This window comes from Labeo rohita, chromosome 9 (assembly GCF_022985175.1).
Source record: "Labeo rohita strain BAU-BD-2019 chromosome 9, IGBB_LRoh.1.0, whole genome shotgun sequence".
NCBI classification, from domain to species: Eukaryota; Metazoa; Chordata; class Actinopteri; order Cypriniformes; family Cyprinidae; genus Labeo; species Labeo rohita.
The window spans coordinates 11641374-11658966 of record NC_066877.1 but is presented as its reverse complement, the minus strand read 5'-3'; the positions used below and the strand labels follow the sequence as shown (position 1 = coordinate 11658966).

The 17593-nt window shown below is 36.0% G+C and overlaps 1 protein-coding gene across 1 annotated transcript in view; it reads left to right on the top strand.

Moving 5' to 3' along the window:
- The window catches only part of bmpr2b (bone morphogenetic protein receptor, type II b (serine/threonine kinase)), a 94591-nt gene that overhangs the window by 33324 nt on the left and 43674 nt on the right, over positions 1-17593 (top strand). Inside the window, exons 2-3 of the mRNA XM_051118719.1 lie at positions 13040-13228; positions 14320-14490. Coding sequence (XP_050974676.1) covers positions 13040-13228; positions 14320-14490 — 360 coding nt within the window. The remainder of the gene's footprint in view (positions 1-13039; positions 13229-14319; positions 14491-17593) is intronic.

Below are 17593 nucleotides of genomic sequence, written 5' to 3'. Positions count from 1 at the left end.
CTGTTCCTCTGCGAGCGACTCTCTGCGGGGCAAATGGCAACGAAACTCGCAAACTGGAGACTGCAGCGACTTCACTTATGCGGGTCAGGCTTGACCTGAGGAAGTGGAATTGCAGGGAAAACCTCCCTCTCTCTCTCTCTCTCTCTCTCTCTCTCTCTCTCTCTCTCTCTCTCTCTCTCTCTCTCTCTCTCTCTCTCTCTCTCTCTCTCTCTCTCTCTCTCTCTCTCTCTCTCTCTCTCTCTCTCTCTGTCTGCATTCATAGAGCCACAGGCAGATGAGCTGCTGTACTGTAATGCACAGCATTAGCGCTCTCATTCCTGGAAGTCACAGTCTTGAGAAGGAGACTGTCTCTGCAAACTCCTGAGGAATGGCAACAAGACTCCCAAAGGGCCCCAAAGAGCCACTGCACACTAATTTTGCACTTATGAAAGTGCTTGGCTGTCTGAGTCTGTTTTATGATTTGAAGCAGTTGTTTTTAGTTATTTTACACTGTAAAAAATAAATCTGTACAGTAGCAGAGTGAGAAGCCATTCACACAGAATGAGTTTTTTCATTCTAATGCGCTACTTTCAACTTGCATGCATGCAGCGCCGCTCATCAATGTCAGTTCCAAAGCAGTGGACCAATCAGAAGAAGTCGGGGGCGGGGCAAGCGTTGTGAGCTTCTGTTTACGGTAGCAAGTTGGCATGACGACTGTTTTATTTGACAGCAACATGGAGGAGGAGGCGCTCATAGTGGCTGTGTCTGGATACCCTGAATTATATAACATTTCTTCAAGCGATTATCACAACTTGTTCCTTAAAAACAATTGTACATATCAATCGTTTGCCTATTTCTGTTCTTTCCGTTATTGCATCACGTCTCAAAAGCGCGTCTCAAGACCGTAGTGTTCTACACTGCGCTTTTTTTAAAAACCATTCCTGTTTTTAACCATTCCATGCATTTTAGACGCAAAGACATGTTCTATGTGAATGGCCCCTAATTCAATTTAATTTTTATGACATTTCTGTTACTGAAATTCCTTCAGATACAGTGCTCTGTGCCCTATTTTTATGGATTTTTTTGAATGTTGAAAATAGTTTAGAGTATTATTTATATGCTATTATAATTATTTTAAATTGTATTTTCAATTTTTGATTTGAGTATAATTTCATTCATAAGTTCCATTTAATTTTTACATTTAATTTTTACATTTAACTCTAAAACAGCGAAATGCAGTGTAAAATTCATAATACACACATTTATAATTCACTCACACACATATATATATATATATATATATATATATATATATAAGAAAGAACAATTCCTTCAAATTAATACAGTACAGTGTGTCATATTTTTTATGGATTTTTGTGTTATTATTTAGAGTATTATTTATATACTAACATAATTATTATTATTATAGTTTCAGTTTTTGATTTCATTTGAGTGTAACTTTTTTAATTCATTAATTACATTTAATTTTTACAACATTTGTTAACTCTAAAACAGTGCAATGCAGTGTAAAATTCTAAATACAGGTAAAACCTGTGAAAAAAAAAATCTTCAAATTAATACAGTTTATGGATTTTGTTTGTGTTATTATAGTTTAGAGTATTATTTATGTACTATTATAATTATTTTGAATTACATTTTCAGTTTTAAATTTAATTTGAGTGTAATTAATTTTTAAAATATTTCTGTTAACTTTAAAACAGTGCAATACAGTGTAAAATAAAATAAAAAAAACAGGTAAAGCAACTGTAAAAAATAAATATGAAAAATTCCTTAATTTAATACAATGCACTGTCCTATTTTTATGGATTTTTTACTGTTATTATTGTTTGGAATATTATTTGTATACTGTTATAATTATTATTTTGAATTACATTTTCAGTTTTCAATTTAATTTGAGTGTAATTAATTTTTACAACATTTCTGTTAACTCTAAAACAGCACAATGAAGTGTAAAATACAGTGTAATACTGTGTCTTATCTGTATGGATTTTTAGAGTGTTTTTAGTTCAGATTATTATTTATATACTATTATTATTGTTTTGAAATAGCGTTTGTTTTTAAATTTTCAGTTTTCAATTTAAGTGTAATTGTTTTTTTTAATTCATTTTATTTTTTTTTTTTTTTTTTTTTTTTTTTTTTTAATATAATGATTTACATATTGTTGGGTGTAATTTAGTATTATTTATTTACAGTTTTAGTACTTTAACTAAAACTTTTATAAAAGTTATTTGCCAACATTTCTAATTTTGTTTAGTTGAAGTTTGTCGTCTACTATTTAAATTTTATTTTATTTATACAAAAGTTTTTTTTTTTTTTTTTTTAATAGTTTAAGTTTTAGTTAACAATAATAACCCTAGTCTGAAGCAGAGCTGCAACAACCCAATGATTAAAATCGATAATGAACATGATCAATAAATTAATATCTTTACTGATTAGCTCTGAACAGAAAACCTTCATCCTTGATGTCACATTGCAGTAAAAACCTGCAAAAAACCCATTTGGAAAAAATGCCAGAGGGCTCAGAGTTTAGCTGCAGTGAAAAAAAAAATGATGTACAACGCAAGTTGTCCAAAGTGCTTCATATTAAACACTTCAAAGAAGGTCATTAGCATAAGTTTTAGACGGGCTAGGTTGCCGCAACAAGGCTTTGCTTTTTTTTTTTTTTTTTTTCCCTTCCCACAATGTATAGCATGCTTTACATAGTCTCCAATTTGCACATATGCTTGAAGGGAAAAGCACTGGGTAAGATTTTTATCGAAGAAATAATCAGCAGATTAATCGATAATCAGAATACTAATAAGCCCTGTTTTGAAACCATCAACGCAATCACATTGTTGTCTTGCATCCATCTACATCCGTTCTGCTTTCATATTCATTCAGCTAATCTTATTGGGATGACCATGATGTAAAGCAGACATTAGCGGTAGCGTCCAGGGATGAAGAGCTGGTGTCCTGCGGAGGTAGATAGATGAGGTAAATGTCCTGGACGGGGTGGACGAGACTCTGATTATAATTAATAAACCAAGCTCCACAGTCTCTGCTCAGCTCAATAAAATGCTCTCTGCCTGGTGTTTTGCTAATTATCTAGCGGCCTGTTTTTGTTTCGAAAAGCATATAAAGCCGGATAGCGCTGACATTAAAAGCTTTTTAAGATACATTTTCATGTATTTTACATGTTATGACCCTGCAGCTGAATCTCATACGTGTTTGGTGTGCAGATGTGTTTTTTTCCACTTCAACTTTGATTAAACGAGTACACAGATATAATGAACACAAATTGTCCTGAGCTGAAGGGACAAAAGCTGTAAAGCACTAATTGTATTATTTTTCGTTTCGCTGTTTCTTGCAGCAAGTCGATAGCCTTGTCCCTGAGGCACGCTAGATGTTACCTGGCTGTTAAAAAGGTGGATTTGTCGTTTTCTCTCCTGTGTGTGTTCACTGCCTTGAGCTCATCCTCAGGAATACATGGCTGTGTAATTGCTGTTGCAGTCAAATGACTTTTTTTGATTGCTTGTGTGAGCAACTGCTCAGTTCAGGGATCAAACTAGGATCAAGAACTCCAGCTTCAATGTATACTTAGGCTTATGAAATTTACGGTAGTGAGGGAATCTCCATTTTTATTGCGTCTATGACAGTTGCAGTTATAATTTGTAAATGTATGGATTTTATTTTTCTGTAAAAAAAAATAGTTTCTCCTGTCTCAGCTTTAGGTGCTGAGAAAATTTTATTAAAATATCAATATTAAAATTATATTATAGCTAATAATAACAAGCTGAAAATTATTTTAAAGGGGTCATGATGTGGAGTTTTTTTTATTTATTTATTTTTTTTAATATGTCCCTGAGGTTTACTTATGTTAATAAGGTTTTTTGCCCAAAAAAACAAATAAATATGTGAAAAAAACAATTATAGGCTGAAAAACTGATAAACAACTGATTAAAATTATTTATACTGTTTTGTCTACATACATTTAAAATCAAATGTTAAACACTAAATCAGCCATTTTGATGGTACAAGTGAATTTAGGCATCACAATAGGACAATATGGCATAGGATATTAAAATGTGGACATTTAACAGTTAAATGTAAATTAAATAATGTGTTTTAGATCTTGACGAAAGTAATCTAAATGTAAAATAGAGAAAACGAACGTGCTCATTTAAATAATCTAATATTGATCATTAAAATTTGTAAAACTAATATGGTACCGATATGTTCTGTGCGTACCTCCTTCCATTTGATTTCCGTGAAAGTTATACTGTGGTGTTGTGGAATTTTATAACTTTTATTTCAACATCCAGACTGGCACAGCAACATTGAATTAACCAATAATGTGATTTGGGGGGCGGGACTATGTGTTTGACTGACCAATGGCAGATGAGTGTAGTATTCAGTCATTATTTTCCAATTGAACCTTCACAGACAGGAGAGTAGATTAACGTCGGTGTGTATTCCTGTCTTTCCGCGATTTAAACAAGATTCCTTCGGATGTTCATTTATGTTTATTTCATGCTATAACTAGTAGAAAGGAAGAGATGATCGGTTCATGTGCTGCTTGAACTGAGTAGTGCTGCCCTCGACTAAAGATTCTACTGGTCGACTAGTAGTCATTTATTTTAAGCATTAGTTGACTATTAATCGCATGTTTATTAATAAACCATATAAATCATAATAATGATGAGCATTTAAAAACAGCAAGGAGACTTATTTAAAGTTTTAAAGTTTTAATAATTAATTGATAGCTAGCGCTTTCTTTGTTTTCGGCTTTAGAGATGGATATGGATTACATAATCGGAGAACATTTGTTTTCCATTTGCAAGTAGACATTTCACTCTCTGTAGATATATTTTTCATGTGTATAAGACAAGTATACACAGATTTCCATGCTCAAGCTCACAAAGACTGAGACGACAGAAAGCACATCTTGTTTGCTTTCATTATTTTACAAAAGCACGGTTTTGTTGTGATTCTGAGTGCACAAACGTAAAATCTTTATAGATGCGAAAGATGTATTACCTTTGTCTGTATGACCAGAAATGACGGAGTATTTTAAGTGACCGCACCGGTGCCTCCATCTGTAATGTAGTGAGCACGCTACTGTTCAGCTTGCACACTTCGCACAGACAGTTGAACAGCGCACATTTGTTTAGGTTAACATTAGACTGAGCTGCCATGTAAAGTTGCTACTACATACATCTTTCAGATGAAAAGCCATATTTGAGGTCGATAAATGATAGGCGAGCATTTGGATGTCCTGCCTGATGTACTGTTTTACCACATAGACCAGCCGTCAACGATCTGTCCATCATGGACTGTGTGACTTTGCCACTTCCTGTGGATTTGACACATTAAAAGAGCCACAAAACGGTATTTATTGTTTGAATTTCTTAAAAATGACTAAATGTATCTAAAGCAACCGTAGTATTGAGCAGCAATTTGGTTTTACCTTTGGTTTACTGTGGTCTTACACAAACAAGATGTCTTCTATGCAAGATCTGTAAATGCTTATAAAGGAAATAATGCAGCCTTCACTTTTCCTACTGTAGTAGTTGGAAATTTCATATTACACCAATATGCCATTTAATCTAACTGCCTGATGGTCTTGCATGATTCTGGCCTGCCAGATGGCCCTGGAATTGCTGAACCATCCTCCTTCCTTTCATTTGGCCCCTGAGTTCTCCTAGGCCAAGCTGGAGTGAGGTTTCTGCTGGTGCCCCCTCCAGAGCCAGCACTCCCCCTCTGCCTTCCTGTATCTGAGAGCCAGCCTGACAGCTTCCCTGTCCATAGAGACATTGGCAGGAGATGGGGCCTGTGCCAACCTCTCAGATAATCTACTCGAAAGGAAACGGCCACAGGCCCTCCGGCTCTTTGGCAGACACAGCCTCAGCTTTTGGCCCTCAGCGGAGACGTGATAAATTAATCACGATTTGTACTCAGCTTAGGTTCGTGTAGTCTTTACTCTGATGTATTCTTTATAGAAAAGCACAGTTTCGTTTTTCCCGGCGCCAGCTGACAAGTGAGTTACCGCTGTTAGCTTTTTTTGGACCGCACTTTCCCTTTAAAATGAAGTGCTGGAGGTGGGACTAACGCAGACCGAAGGTCCCCAGTAAGGCAGAGTTGAGTGTTATCTGGGGAAAATGCTGACAGGCCTCTGAGCGGCAGCTCTAACCTTGAGCTGGTGCACAAACAGTAGCAGGGCAGAGTCAGGCTGGTACAGACTGCCTCCACTGCCCCCAAAAACAATCCCACAATCCCCCTCTCCCCTCCCCTGCCCCCACCCGCGGCACTTTTTCCCGGCGTAGAGCAGAGCACCCTGCCACCTAGAGGTGGAGGAATTTTCTTTCATCACCCACCAGACAAAAATAAAGAGCCGAGTCATTTGAAAGATTCGGCGATGCCTGTCTTGCATGTCCGGATGGAACAGAGCCAGTTGGTGAAAGCTGAATTAATCATGGTATGAGGAAAACACTTGACCAGTGCGCTCTCATCCCAGCTGTATTGTACGGGAATGAAAGGAATTCAGATAACGCCGTCAGACCTATTTATGTGGAAAAACGTCACTTGAGGTTTCAGGAAAAAAATATTGTGCCAGCACCTTTTTAATTTTCCAGTTCACCTAATGTGTCTGGATCACTATTGATCACGTTATGCCATTTCCATCAGACAGTTTCAGAGCTGATGCCAGACACATGCGCCCTAGAACCTCAAGCCCTAGAAGTCTCTACACTGACGCAACTAAACTAAATTACTCCCATTACAGTCATGATGTGATGTGCCTTCAGCTGACAGACACCCCTTTCCTATTTTTTGTTGAGCTACACAACTACCTGATACTATTAATCTAAAATAAAATAATAACTGTATGTATCTATTATATATAATTAATAAGTTTTGTTTTAGATTTCAAATATTATTTAAACTAGAAATTACTATATTTCTAATTCATCTGCTCTAGTCTATAAAGTTAGGGCTTTATAGCCTCTGCAGTTGGCCAAGGATTACTCTCACTGGTAAAGATCGCCTCACACTAGACTCCTGGAAAACTGTCATATTTAGACTTTTGCCTTTGCGAAAGAGTTCCTCGTTTAGTGTGTCACGTGCATGAAATGTTTAGGGAACAGAATGTGTGCGGTCCGTGGGAACGAGTCTAGATGAACTCTGATACAGTACAGAAAATGTACAAAAATGGAAAAAAAAAAGGGTTAAGGCTGAGTTTATTTGATTAAAAATACAGAAAAACGGTAAAATGTTGAAATATTATTGCAATTTAAAATAGTGGTTTTCTATTTTAATATACTTTAAAATAGAATTAATTTCCGTGATGCAAAGCTGTATTTCTAGCATCATTACTCCAGTCTTCAGTGTCACATGGTCCTTCAGAAATCATTCTAATATACTGATTTATTATCAATATTGGTTTTTACTGTTTAATATTTTTGGAACCTGTGATACTTTTTTCAGTATTCCTTAAAGAATAAAATGTTGAACAGTATTTTTTATAACAATATACACTACTGTTCAAAGTTTGAGGTCTGTATTTTTTTTTTTTCTTTGAACAAAATGAATACTTTTATTCAGCAAGGACGTGCTTAAGTGATTAAAAAGTGATGTTAAAGAATTATGTTGTTAAAAAGATTTCTATTTTTTAACAAATGCTGTTCTTTTGACCTTTTTATTTGTTAAAAAATCCGAAAAAGTATCACAGGTTCCAAAAAAGTATTAAGCAGCACCATTGTTTCTATCATTGATAATAAATCAGCATATTCAAATGTTTTCTGAAGGATCAGCTTTGCATCACAGACATAAATTATAGTATAGAAAATTGTTATTTTAAATTGTAATAATATTTCATAAAATTACTTATTTCTGTATTTTTGATGAAATAAATAGATCTTTGAACATAAGATACTACTTAAATCTTACAGATCCCAAACTTTTAAACGGCAGTTTATATGTTTCTTGAATTTATTTGTGGTCCCTGGACCCACAAAGCCAGTCATAAGTAGCACAGGTATATTTGTAGCAATAGCTAACAATACATTGTATAGGGAAAAATTATAGATTTTTCTTTTATGTCAAAAGTCATTAGGATATTAAGTAAAGATCATGTTCCATTAAGGTATTTTGTAAATTTCCTACCATAAATATATAAAAACCTAATTTTTGATTAGTAATATGCTTTGCTAAGAACTTTTAGACAACTTAAAAGGCGATTTTTCTCAATACTTAGATTTTTTTGCAACTTCAGATTCCAGATATTCAAACAGTTGTATCTTGGCCAAATATTATTCTATCCTAACAAACCATAAATCAATGGAAAGCTTATTTATTCAGCTTTTAGATCATGTATAAATCTCAATTTCGTTGTTATTTGAATGTATGTTGTACAGTATTATCTGTTGCACATCATGGGTACAGAGTTGTATATTCTCAGTGTTTATCGATTTTATGTGACAGCAACAGAAACCCCATTCATTTTGGGAATTGGAAAATAGCCTTACACAGTAACAAGACAGAATCTAACCAGCCCGAGACTGAAAAATCGACATACACCTCTTGCAGGCAGAAGCGGGATAGAATCTTTTGGGAGTAGGATTAAAAACTCCTTCCTGCAGAAAAACCTCTTCCTCCATCAATTTGATCAGTGTAGAAGAAAAGTGCCAAAACACAACTAATGTAAAAATGCTCCTTTTATAAAACTGATAGTTCCGGTCCTTGATTCTGATTGGTTGATGCGCATTCAAAGCTGTTGTAAATTACTCTACAAACATACACCTTTGTTTACTTTTGTGTGTTGCTTGGCAGCCACGTTCTTGCAACCACATCTGTTTCTGAGGAACTACATTGTTCGGTGGAAGAATACTGTTTTTATTTATATCAGTAGACTTTATTTGCTCCGTTTTATTTTGTAAAACCTTACTATAAGGAATAACCGTTATATAAAAGCAATAAGCCCCGTGAAGCTGTGGTTTACAGTGAATTTATAGCAGCGTCATGCCTAACAACGCCCCTTAGCTGTTATAAATCCACTGTAAACCACGGCTTCTTGGGTCTTATTGCTTTATTTCAAGTATCTAGCTTTTCTTAAATTTTCAGAACTCATCTGTAAAATGCTTTCTAAATTAGGCAAAGAGCTGTTAACAAAGTCAAATAAATAGTTTGTCTCATTGTTACACAGTGTCAGGTCGGCTATATCACCATTCTGACTGGAAACATGGGTCAGCTTTGAGAAAGGAAAAATCCCTTGATTTCCAAGAAAAGAGTTGAGAAAGCACCATTCGCCAACTCTATGCTAAAAACAGATTTTGTCTGAGTGACCTGCTCTAAGGTTTAGCGTCCTGCTGTTTTTCTCCAGCGCTCAAACTCTAAGCCACTTACGGCCCGAGGCGTTGCTTTAGAGCCAACCGAAACGCTACAGTGTTTTCCTTCACTGTGTGTTGCTTTGTGATTGGATCTGAAGGTTCTGTCGTAGGCCGCTCTTGTTTCTCTGCACTGCTGTGTTGTGGGGTTAGCGCACGGCTTCGCGGCCAAATTACAGGAAACTGTCGCGCCTAATGACCCGTCTCACTGACTCAAAAACAAAGACTGGGCCTAAATTACACAATCAACATGAATGTGATCTTACTCTCTCGTAACTGCGAAAACACAAACGCAAAGAGGATGTGAGCGTGATCCATCTGGCTCAGGCCTCGTGCGCTCATTATCGCCAGTTGAGACGCTGTCCTCCATCTTTACCTCATAATTGGGAGGCATCTCCAAGCCATCAGCGGGCCTTTACGGCCCCCAGTGGAGCACTGTGTTTTGTCTCGAAGAGGGGCTCGCCAAACCGAAACTATTTGTTTCCCTCCAGGCCACTGAGGGACCGTTTTGCGCCTCGGTCTCGCCCTGTTTTAGATTAAGGATTGGTCGGTATAATGAGGAGTCCTGCAGCGTCAGGCATCCGTGGCTACGCTGAGCACACATTCATCCGTGCTCGCGCTACCGCTTGCTGGTGTGTGTGCGGCGGGATACAAACCGGTGCGGCCGTTTCAGACTTCGCTCCTGTAGAGGAGCAGACAAAGGCCTCCCCCAGGGACATACAGCGGCAATTCTCTCTCTCTCCGGACTCTGAAGGGACGTGGATACCGGCGATGATGCTACCAGAGGGATTTTTCTTCCCCCTCCCTGCTCGCTTGTCTGAACGCTGCGAATACAATAGTCCAGATCCATGACTTCACCGAGCCTGTTAAACGAGTGGCATTATGATTTTTCCCTCTCGGTAACTCAGACGCTGGCCCGACGATTTGCATGACAGTGCGGGTAAGAGAGAGAGGATTAATTCATTGGATACAGTTGGGGTGAACGCGGGCCAGCTGCGGCGGAGATTGCGATCAGCCGACAGCAGAATTCAGCCCCGCTGGCTCTGCTCATGGAAATGAGGGCAGTCCCGTTGGCTAGGGCCCTTATCTGTCATCACGGTTTTGTATTCTCTAAATACACGGCACCACTCAAAAGGTTCGTTTTTTGCACGTACGCTCAACCGCTGTTGTTTCCTCCCTCCCTTGCCTTGTTGTCATGACAGTGACTTACGGGAAGCTTTGTAATGGTGTTTTTTGGGGTGGTGCGCATTGTGTACACGTAAGCGAATGTGTACGTGGTTGGATGGATGGAGGAGCAGCAGCAGGTGCCGTGGAGGCCCCAGGTGTTCTGTTGTTAAAGCCATTGGACCGTTTTAAATCCCCCCCGTCCCTCCTATTACGTCCGATTAATCAAGGTTTAGCTATCGATCAGAAGTACGCGCCCACATTCAACCTGATTATCCTCTGCACAGAATGAACTCTTCAACTTCCGCAGGCAGGAAATCATTTCGTAGGATTGAAAAAAGACAAGTAGGTGCATACAACATCCTCCGTAGATTGTGCGGGGAAATCTGTGTTAAAGATGACTACACTGAACTGAAAGCTTGATTAAATTTGCCAGAATGTTTAATAAGTGAACATGCAGTAGGTAGGGGATGTGTAGAACTTTGGTGAATGATGTGCGTCAAACCACTTGTAGAAAATTGAATAGCACAAATTGAAGTGGTCAGTTTATGGCTGAAAGTAAATATAACAGTTCTTTTTTTTCACACAAATATTTCATTTTCATTTCTTAGTATTAAAAAGTATGGCTGTTATAACAATAAAATATTGCATTTTATTAATTTAGTAATTTCTGACGAGTTTTAAGGCAAAATGAGTCAAGATTTTAAAAAAGCTAATAAAAACATTCAATGATGATGTTAAATTTAGTGTTGGGCATGTTACTTTTAAAAAGTAATTAGTTATAGTTACTAGTTACTTTTCACAAATAGTTAATAACTGCGTTACATGATTATAAAAGTAACTAATTACCAGGGAAAGTAACTATTGTGTTACTTAAAAAAAAAAAAAAAAAAAATGTTCAAATATGTCAAATAACTTGGATGCCCCCAATATTAAATATGGTAAATTAATAAAACAATGTACACTAATCTACACTCTTTTAATCTTGCTATGGGACAATGTGAGAAACACCTTCCAGGGGTTAAATATAAACAGCTAATTTGTTTCTGGGATAAGATGCACTGAGAGGAAAAAGCCAGAATTTACCTTAGAAGAAGAACGCAACACAAAAATTATAGTAATGCCACATTTTATTGTTAGTAATGGCGGTGTAACGGGGGAAACAGTAATTCGTTTGATTATTTGTTACAGAAAAAAGTAATGCTGTTAGTAACGCTGTTTATTTATAACACTGTTATTCCCATAGCTGCTTAAATTAGAACACTAAAAATTGAATTCTGAATTTTGGACTTCATTTGAATTTCATTTTCTTTTTTTTGGTATTTTTTTTAAAGGGATAGTTTTTTGATTTGCTCACCCTCAAGCCATCTTAGGTTTATATGCTTTTCTTCTTTCAGACAAAAATAATCAGAGTTATATTAAAAATGTCCTGACTCTATAATGGCAGTGAATGGCTATGGAGATTTCGAAGCCCAATAAAGTGCATCCATCATAAAAAGTGCTCCACGTGGCTCTGGGGGGTTAATTAAGGCCTTCTGAAGTGAATCAATGCGTTTGTGTAAGAAAAATATCCATATTTAAATCTTAAACCGCAATCTCTAGCTTACTTGGCTGCATTTGACCACTGTATGTCCTGTGTCATCTGCTGGAACACCACTCTCTCGTGAATGTGTGTACAACAGTTAGTGGAAGCTAGAGATTATGGTTTATAAAGATTTAAAGATGGATATTTTTCTTACACAAACACATTGAGGCCTCAGAAGGCCTTTATTAACCACCTGGACTCGTGTGGAGTACTTTTTTATGATGGATGGATGCACTTTATTGGACTTCAAAATTTCAACAGCCATTTACTGCCATTATAAAGCTTGGAAGAGCCAGGACATTTTTTTTTAATATAACTCTGATTGTATTTGTCTAAAAGAAGAAAGCCATGTACACCTAGGATAGCTTGAGGGTAAGTAAGTCATGGGGTAATTTTCATTTTTGGGTGAACTATCTCTTTAATGGTGATGTTAAAAATGTTATTCAAATTTAATCTTAGCCAACAGGTTTGGAGATTTTGATCTTTCCACGTAACTGATTTCTGATTACTGATTAAAGAAAGATGTTGGGCATGGACTTGGTTCTTTCCATCGTTTGTTGATTGTTTTTTGAGACTGCGGCAAATGATTGGAGAAGTCTTATATGCATCCAATTTTGACAATTTAATTTAAAATTCTGAGCTCAGAAATTGCTAAGAAAATAAAACCTACATGGATGAATGGTTCACAGTAAGATCTATAGCATGCATTGGAAAATAGATTTCATGGTGACTTCAAATAGATGTCTTAGATAATAGCCACCTGGGGTTTCCAAGTTGGCTGCCATGTGAACTGACTTGCTTTGAAGGGACTGCTATAAGTAATGATCACTTAGCTTTTCCATAGTGTGTATGTAGACCTACAGAAAGTGTTCGTGATGAATGTTGTGTGTTCTTTTAATAATCTCTTTTTTCTCGTTTTGTGTCCCGGCAGCTGCTCAGAGTGAGGAGAGAGAGCGGGAGTGTGCATTTAATGACCAGCACCAGCAGGTGGATGAGCAGAGTGTGGCTGGTGACTGGCACATCACCAGAGAAAATAACACCATCCTGTGCAGCAAGAGCAGCCGCTGCTATGGATTGTGGGAGAAAACACATGACGGAGAGATACGCCTGGTCAAACAAGGTCAGTATGAACTCAAACACACACAGACTTCTGCATATATGCTTATGAGGACCGTCCGTTGACTTCTGTTTTTCTTAAAGAGACAGTTCAAGCAAAGAATTTGTTTAAGTGTTTGTGTATTATTACCCCATGTTGTTTTAAAGCATGCTTTTATTATACGCTAAGCTGAATAATTACAGCATAAAGGTTTGTAAGAACCATGAGGATGAGTAAATAATAAAACAATTTTCATCTAGATTGAGCTATTATTTTATATTAAGCTAATAACTGCACTCTAACCTAGATTGATATGATTTTATTTTAGAACATTCAGTAAAAGAAATAAAAACGAAAAAACATAATGTAAAAATGAAAAATACAATATAATTTCGAAATCTTTATAATAAAAGCTAAATTAATATTCATTATTTAATTCATTGCCATGTTACCTATATAATATAATATAATATTATATTATATAATATTATATAATATAATAAATGTTTACATAATCTGTATGAACTGACAATTTAATATTCTTTTAGATAACATAATATAACATAACCAAATTAATATTCATTAATTGTCATATTAAAATTGATATATTGCAATTATGTTATATCATATTTTATTATATAATGCTAAATTAATATTTTTATTCATATTTTATTTTATTTTATTTTATTTTATCTCAGGTTAACCCAATGAATTATAAGTATTATATTATATTATATTATATTATACTACATTATTTTATATTATATTATATTGTACTATATTATGTTATATAACATTATATTGTACTGTATTATATTATATTATATTATAAATATTTTCTCTTAGGTTAACCCTATGAATTACTTGAAAAAATACATTACATTACATTATGTTTCTTTAAGTAATTCATAGGGTTAACCTGAGGAAAAAAGGTTGGGAATTCTTGCTGTAAACTTCAGTCTACCCATTATAGCCACTTTTTCACAAAAATGTGGACCTTAAAATGTGCGCACACATACACACACAAGTGCTTTTCATCCCCACACATTCTTACAGAGTTTCCATCTCAGTGTCTCACTCTCATTCACTCAACCATCTGCATCCTTTCCTTGCAGGCTGTTGGACTTACATTGGCGACCAGCAGGACTGCCATGACGACCGTTGCGTGGTTACCACCACGCCATCGCAGATCCAGAATGGCACCTACAGATTCTGCTGCTGCAGCACCAACATGTGCAACGTCAACTTCACAGAGAACTGGGTGCCCAGCCCTACCAGCACTACTCGTAAGTCCTACAATCACTAAACGGAGCCCTATTTCATCTCTAGATCTCATCTAAAACCTCCATGTCTGGGAGACAACACCCATATTAGATTTCTATGATGGAGTAAAACTGGTCCTGCAGGATCCATTGTCATCAATCTCACCACAAATCTTGCTGATCTCTGTAACTTTCTCGTTGAGTATGTTGTATGACAAATCACCAGTATTTAGGTCGACATCTATAAAATACTAAAAGACTCTTTTAGACGATAATTGTCATATCAGCTCATTTGTACAGCTTCACTGTGAGTGCCAGTTTAATTATTGTAGTATTAACACTGAAAAGGAAAAACCTTGCTGAAATTAACTTGCTCTAGAATGTCCGACAGTAACATACTCAATTACTAGCATTAGAGTACCAATGTGTGGGTGACTATGATTTGACTGTTAAGAAACACATTAGTGCTAACTATTATGTGTTTAACTGTGTCTGGCAAATAAAGAATGTAGTGCATTATGGGATAGAGTGCTATTCTGGTCTAACTGATTGTATAAATCACACTGTGTGGTTTGTTCTGTTCTACTAACTACTGTATCGACTGTGCTCTGGAATGTTGGATGAGAAAACTCAATAGTCTAATAGTTGTATTGATTTCTATATAGTCGATGGAAGGTCAGCATCCTCTCGTCCATAAGGTCACGGCCTTTCAAAATGAATGCCCACACATTGTTGTAAAGTAGCTCTCTCTTGTATTCCCAAGCTTTTTTCAAATATACACTACCAGTCAAAAGTTTTTGAACAGTAAGTCTCTTCTGCTCACCAAGCCTGCATTTATTTGATCCAAAGCACAGCAATAACAGTAAAATTTTGAAATATTTTTACTATTTAAAATAACTGCTTTCTATTTTAATATATTTTAAAATGTAATTTATTCATGTGATTTTGAAAGCTGATTTTTTTGCATCATTACTCCAGTCACATGATCCTTCAGAAATCATTCTAATATTCTGATTTGCTGCTCAAAAAACATTATTATTTTGTTGAAAACAATTGAGTAGAATTTTGATGAATAGAAAGTTCAGAAGAACAGCATTTATCTGAAATATAAATCTTTTGTAACATTATAAATATCTTTATCACCACTTTTGATCAATGTAAAGCATCCTTGCTAAATAGAAGTATTAATTTCTATAATTTAATTCCCCCAAAAAAGAAATACTTACTTCAAGCTATTGAATGGTATAGTGTATAATGTTACAAATGCTTTTTATTTTAGATAAATGCTGATCTTATAAAAATGTTTTGTGAGCTGCAAATCAGTATATTAGAAGGATTTCTGAAGGATCCTGTGACACTGAAGAGTGGAGTAATGATGCTGAAAATTTAGCTTTGGTCACAGGAATAAATTACATTTTAAAAGTGTTCAAATAGGAAACAGTGATTTTAAATAGTAATAATATTTCACAATAATACTGCTTTTGCTGTATTTTGGATCAAATAAATGTTCTTCAAAAAACATTGAAAATCTTACTGTTCAAAAACTTTTGACTGGTACTGTATGTCTGTAAGCATCTTTGTCTTTAGTCTTTTGAATTAGCACATGGTCTATTGCAAACATCACAGTAAGATCTGGCTGTTGCTCTTTTTCAAAATATGCCGTGATGAAGTCATTGCTGAACTGTGTAGGTTGCCAAATACCTTATTTGACAAAGTGTGGATGTTCAGCAAATGTCAGAGTTATTTAGAGATCTAGTAACTTGTTTGAGTGTTAGTATGCTAATGGAACTAACTGGTTTGCAATGCACCCAAGCACGTTAGAAATTTCCAAAATGCTTTTGGATGGTTTACTGTTCTTAAAGGATTAGTTCACTTCAGAATAAAAATGTCCTGATAATTTACTCACCCAAGTCATCCAAAATGTTCATGTCTTTCTTTCGTCAGTCAAAAAGAAATGATGGTTTTTGAGGAAAACATTCCAGAATTTTTCTGGAATGACCGATAGTTTTGCTAGATAAGACCCTTATTCCTTGGCTGGGATTGTGTAGAGCCCTTTGAAGCTGCATTGAAACTGCAATTTGGACCTTCAACCCGTTGATCCCCATTGAAGTCCACTATATGGAGAAAAATCCTGGAATGTTTTCCTCAAAAATGTTCTTTTTCAACTGAAAAAAGAAAGAAAAGAACATCTTGGATGACATAGGGATGAGTAAATTATCAGGAAATTTAAATTCAGGAGTGAACCAATCCTTTAACTTGGTTTCCACTGGTCAAGCTAGTCATATTTAATGAATTTAGAGTTATTTACAGAAGGGTGGACAACAAAGCGATTCATTTTGCTCATTCTGCAGGGGTTTTGGACACTTGTCAGCTGGTCACACTGAGAAACCATGTAGCAAACTTGTTAAAATGGCAGCTTGGCTAGACTTAAAGGGATAGTTCACCCAAAAATGAACATTTTGTCATTAATTACTCACCCTCATGTTGTTCCAAACCCGTAAGACCTTCATTCATCTTCAGAACACAAGTTAAGATATTTTTGATGAAATTCAAGAGCTTTCTGACCTTGCATAGACAGCAAGGGCCCTACCAAGTTCGAGGTCCAGAAAGGCACCAAGAACATCGACAAAATAGTCCATGTGACATCAGTGGTTCAACCGTAATTTTACAAAGATACGAGAATCTTTTTTGTGTGCACAATTACAACTTTATTCGACAATTCTTCTCCTCTGCGTCACCCTAGCGCCATTTTGGATGTTTACTTGCAGAGGAAAGTGTGAGCATGTGTAGTGATACTCTTCAAAATGGTGCTAAGGTGATGCAGAGGAGAAGAATTGTTGAAAAGTCATTATTCTCGTAGCTTCATAAAATTATGGATGAACCACTGATGTCTCATGGACTATTTTAACGACGTCCTTACTAGATTTCTGTGCCTTGACAGTGGTAGGACCCTTGCTCTCTATGCAGGCTCAGAAAGCTCTCGGATTTCATCAAAAATATCTTCATTTGTGGTCCGAAGATGAACGAAGGTCTTACGGGTTTGGAACAACATGAGGGTGAGTAATTAATGACAGAATTTTTGGGTGAATAAAACTAGCCTAAATCAGCAAACTACCTTCTACACTGA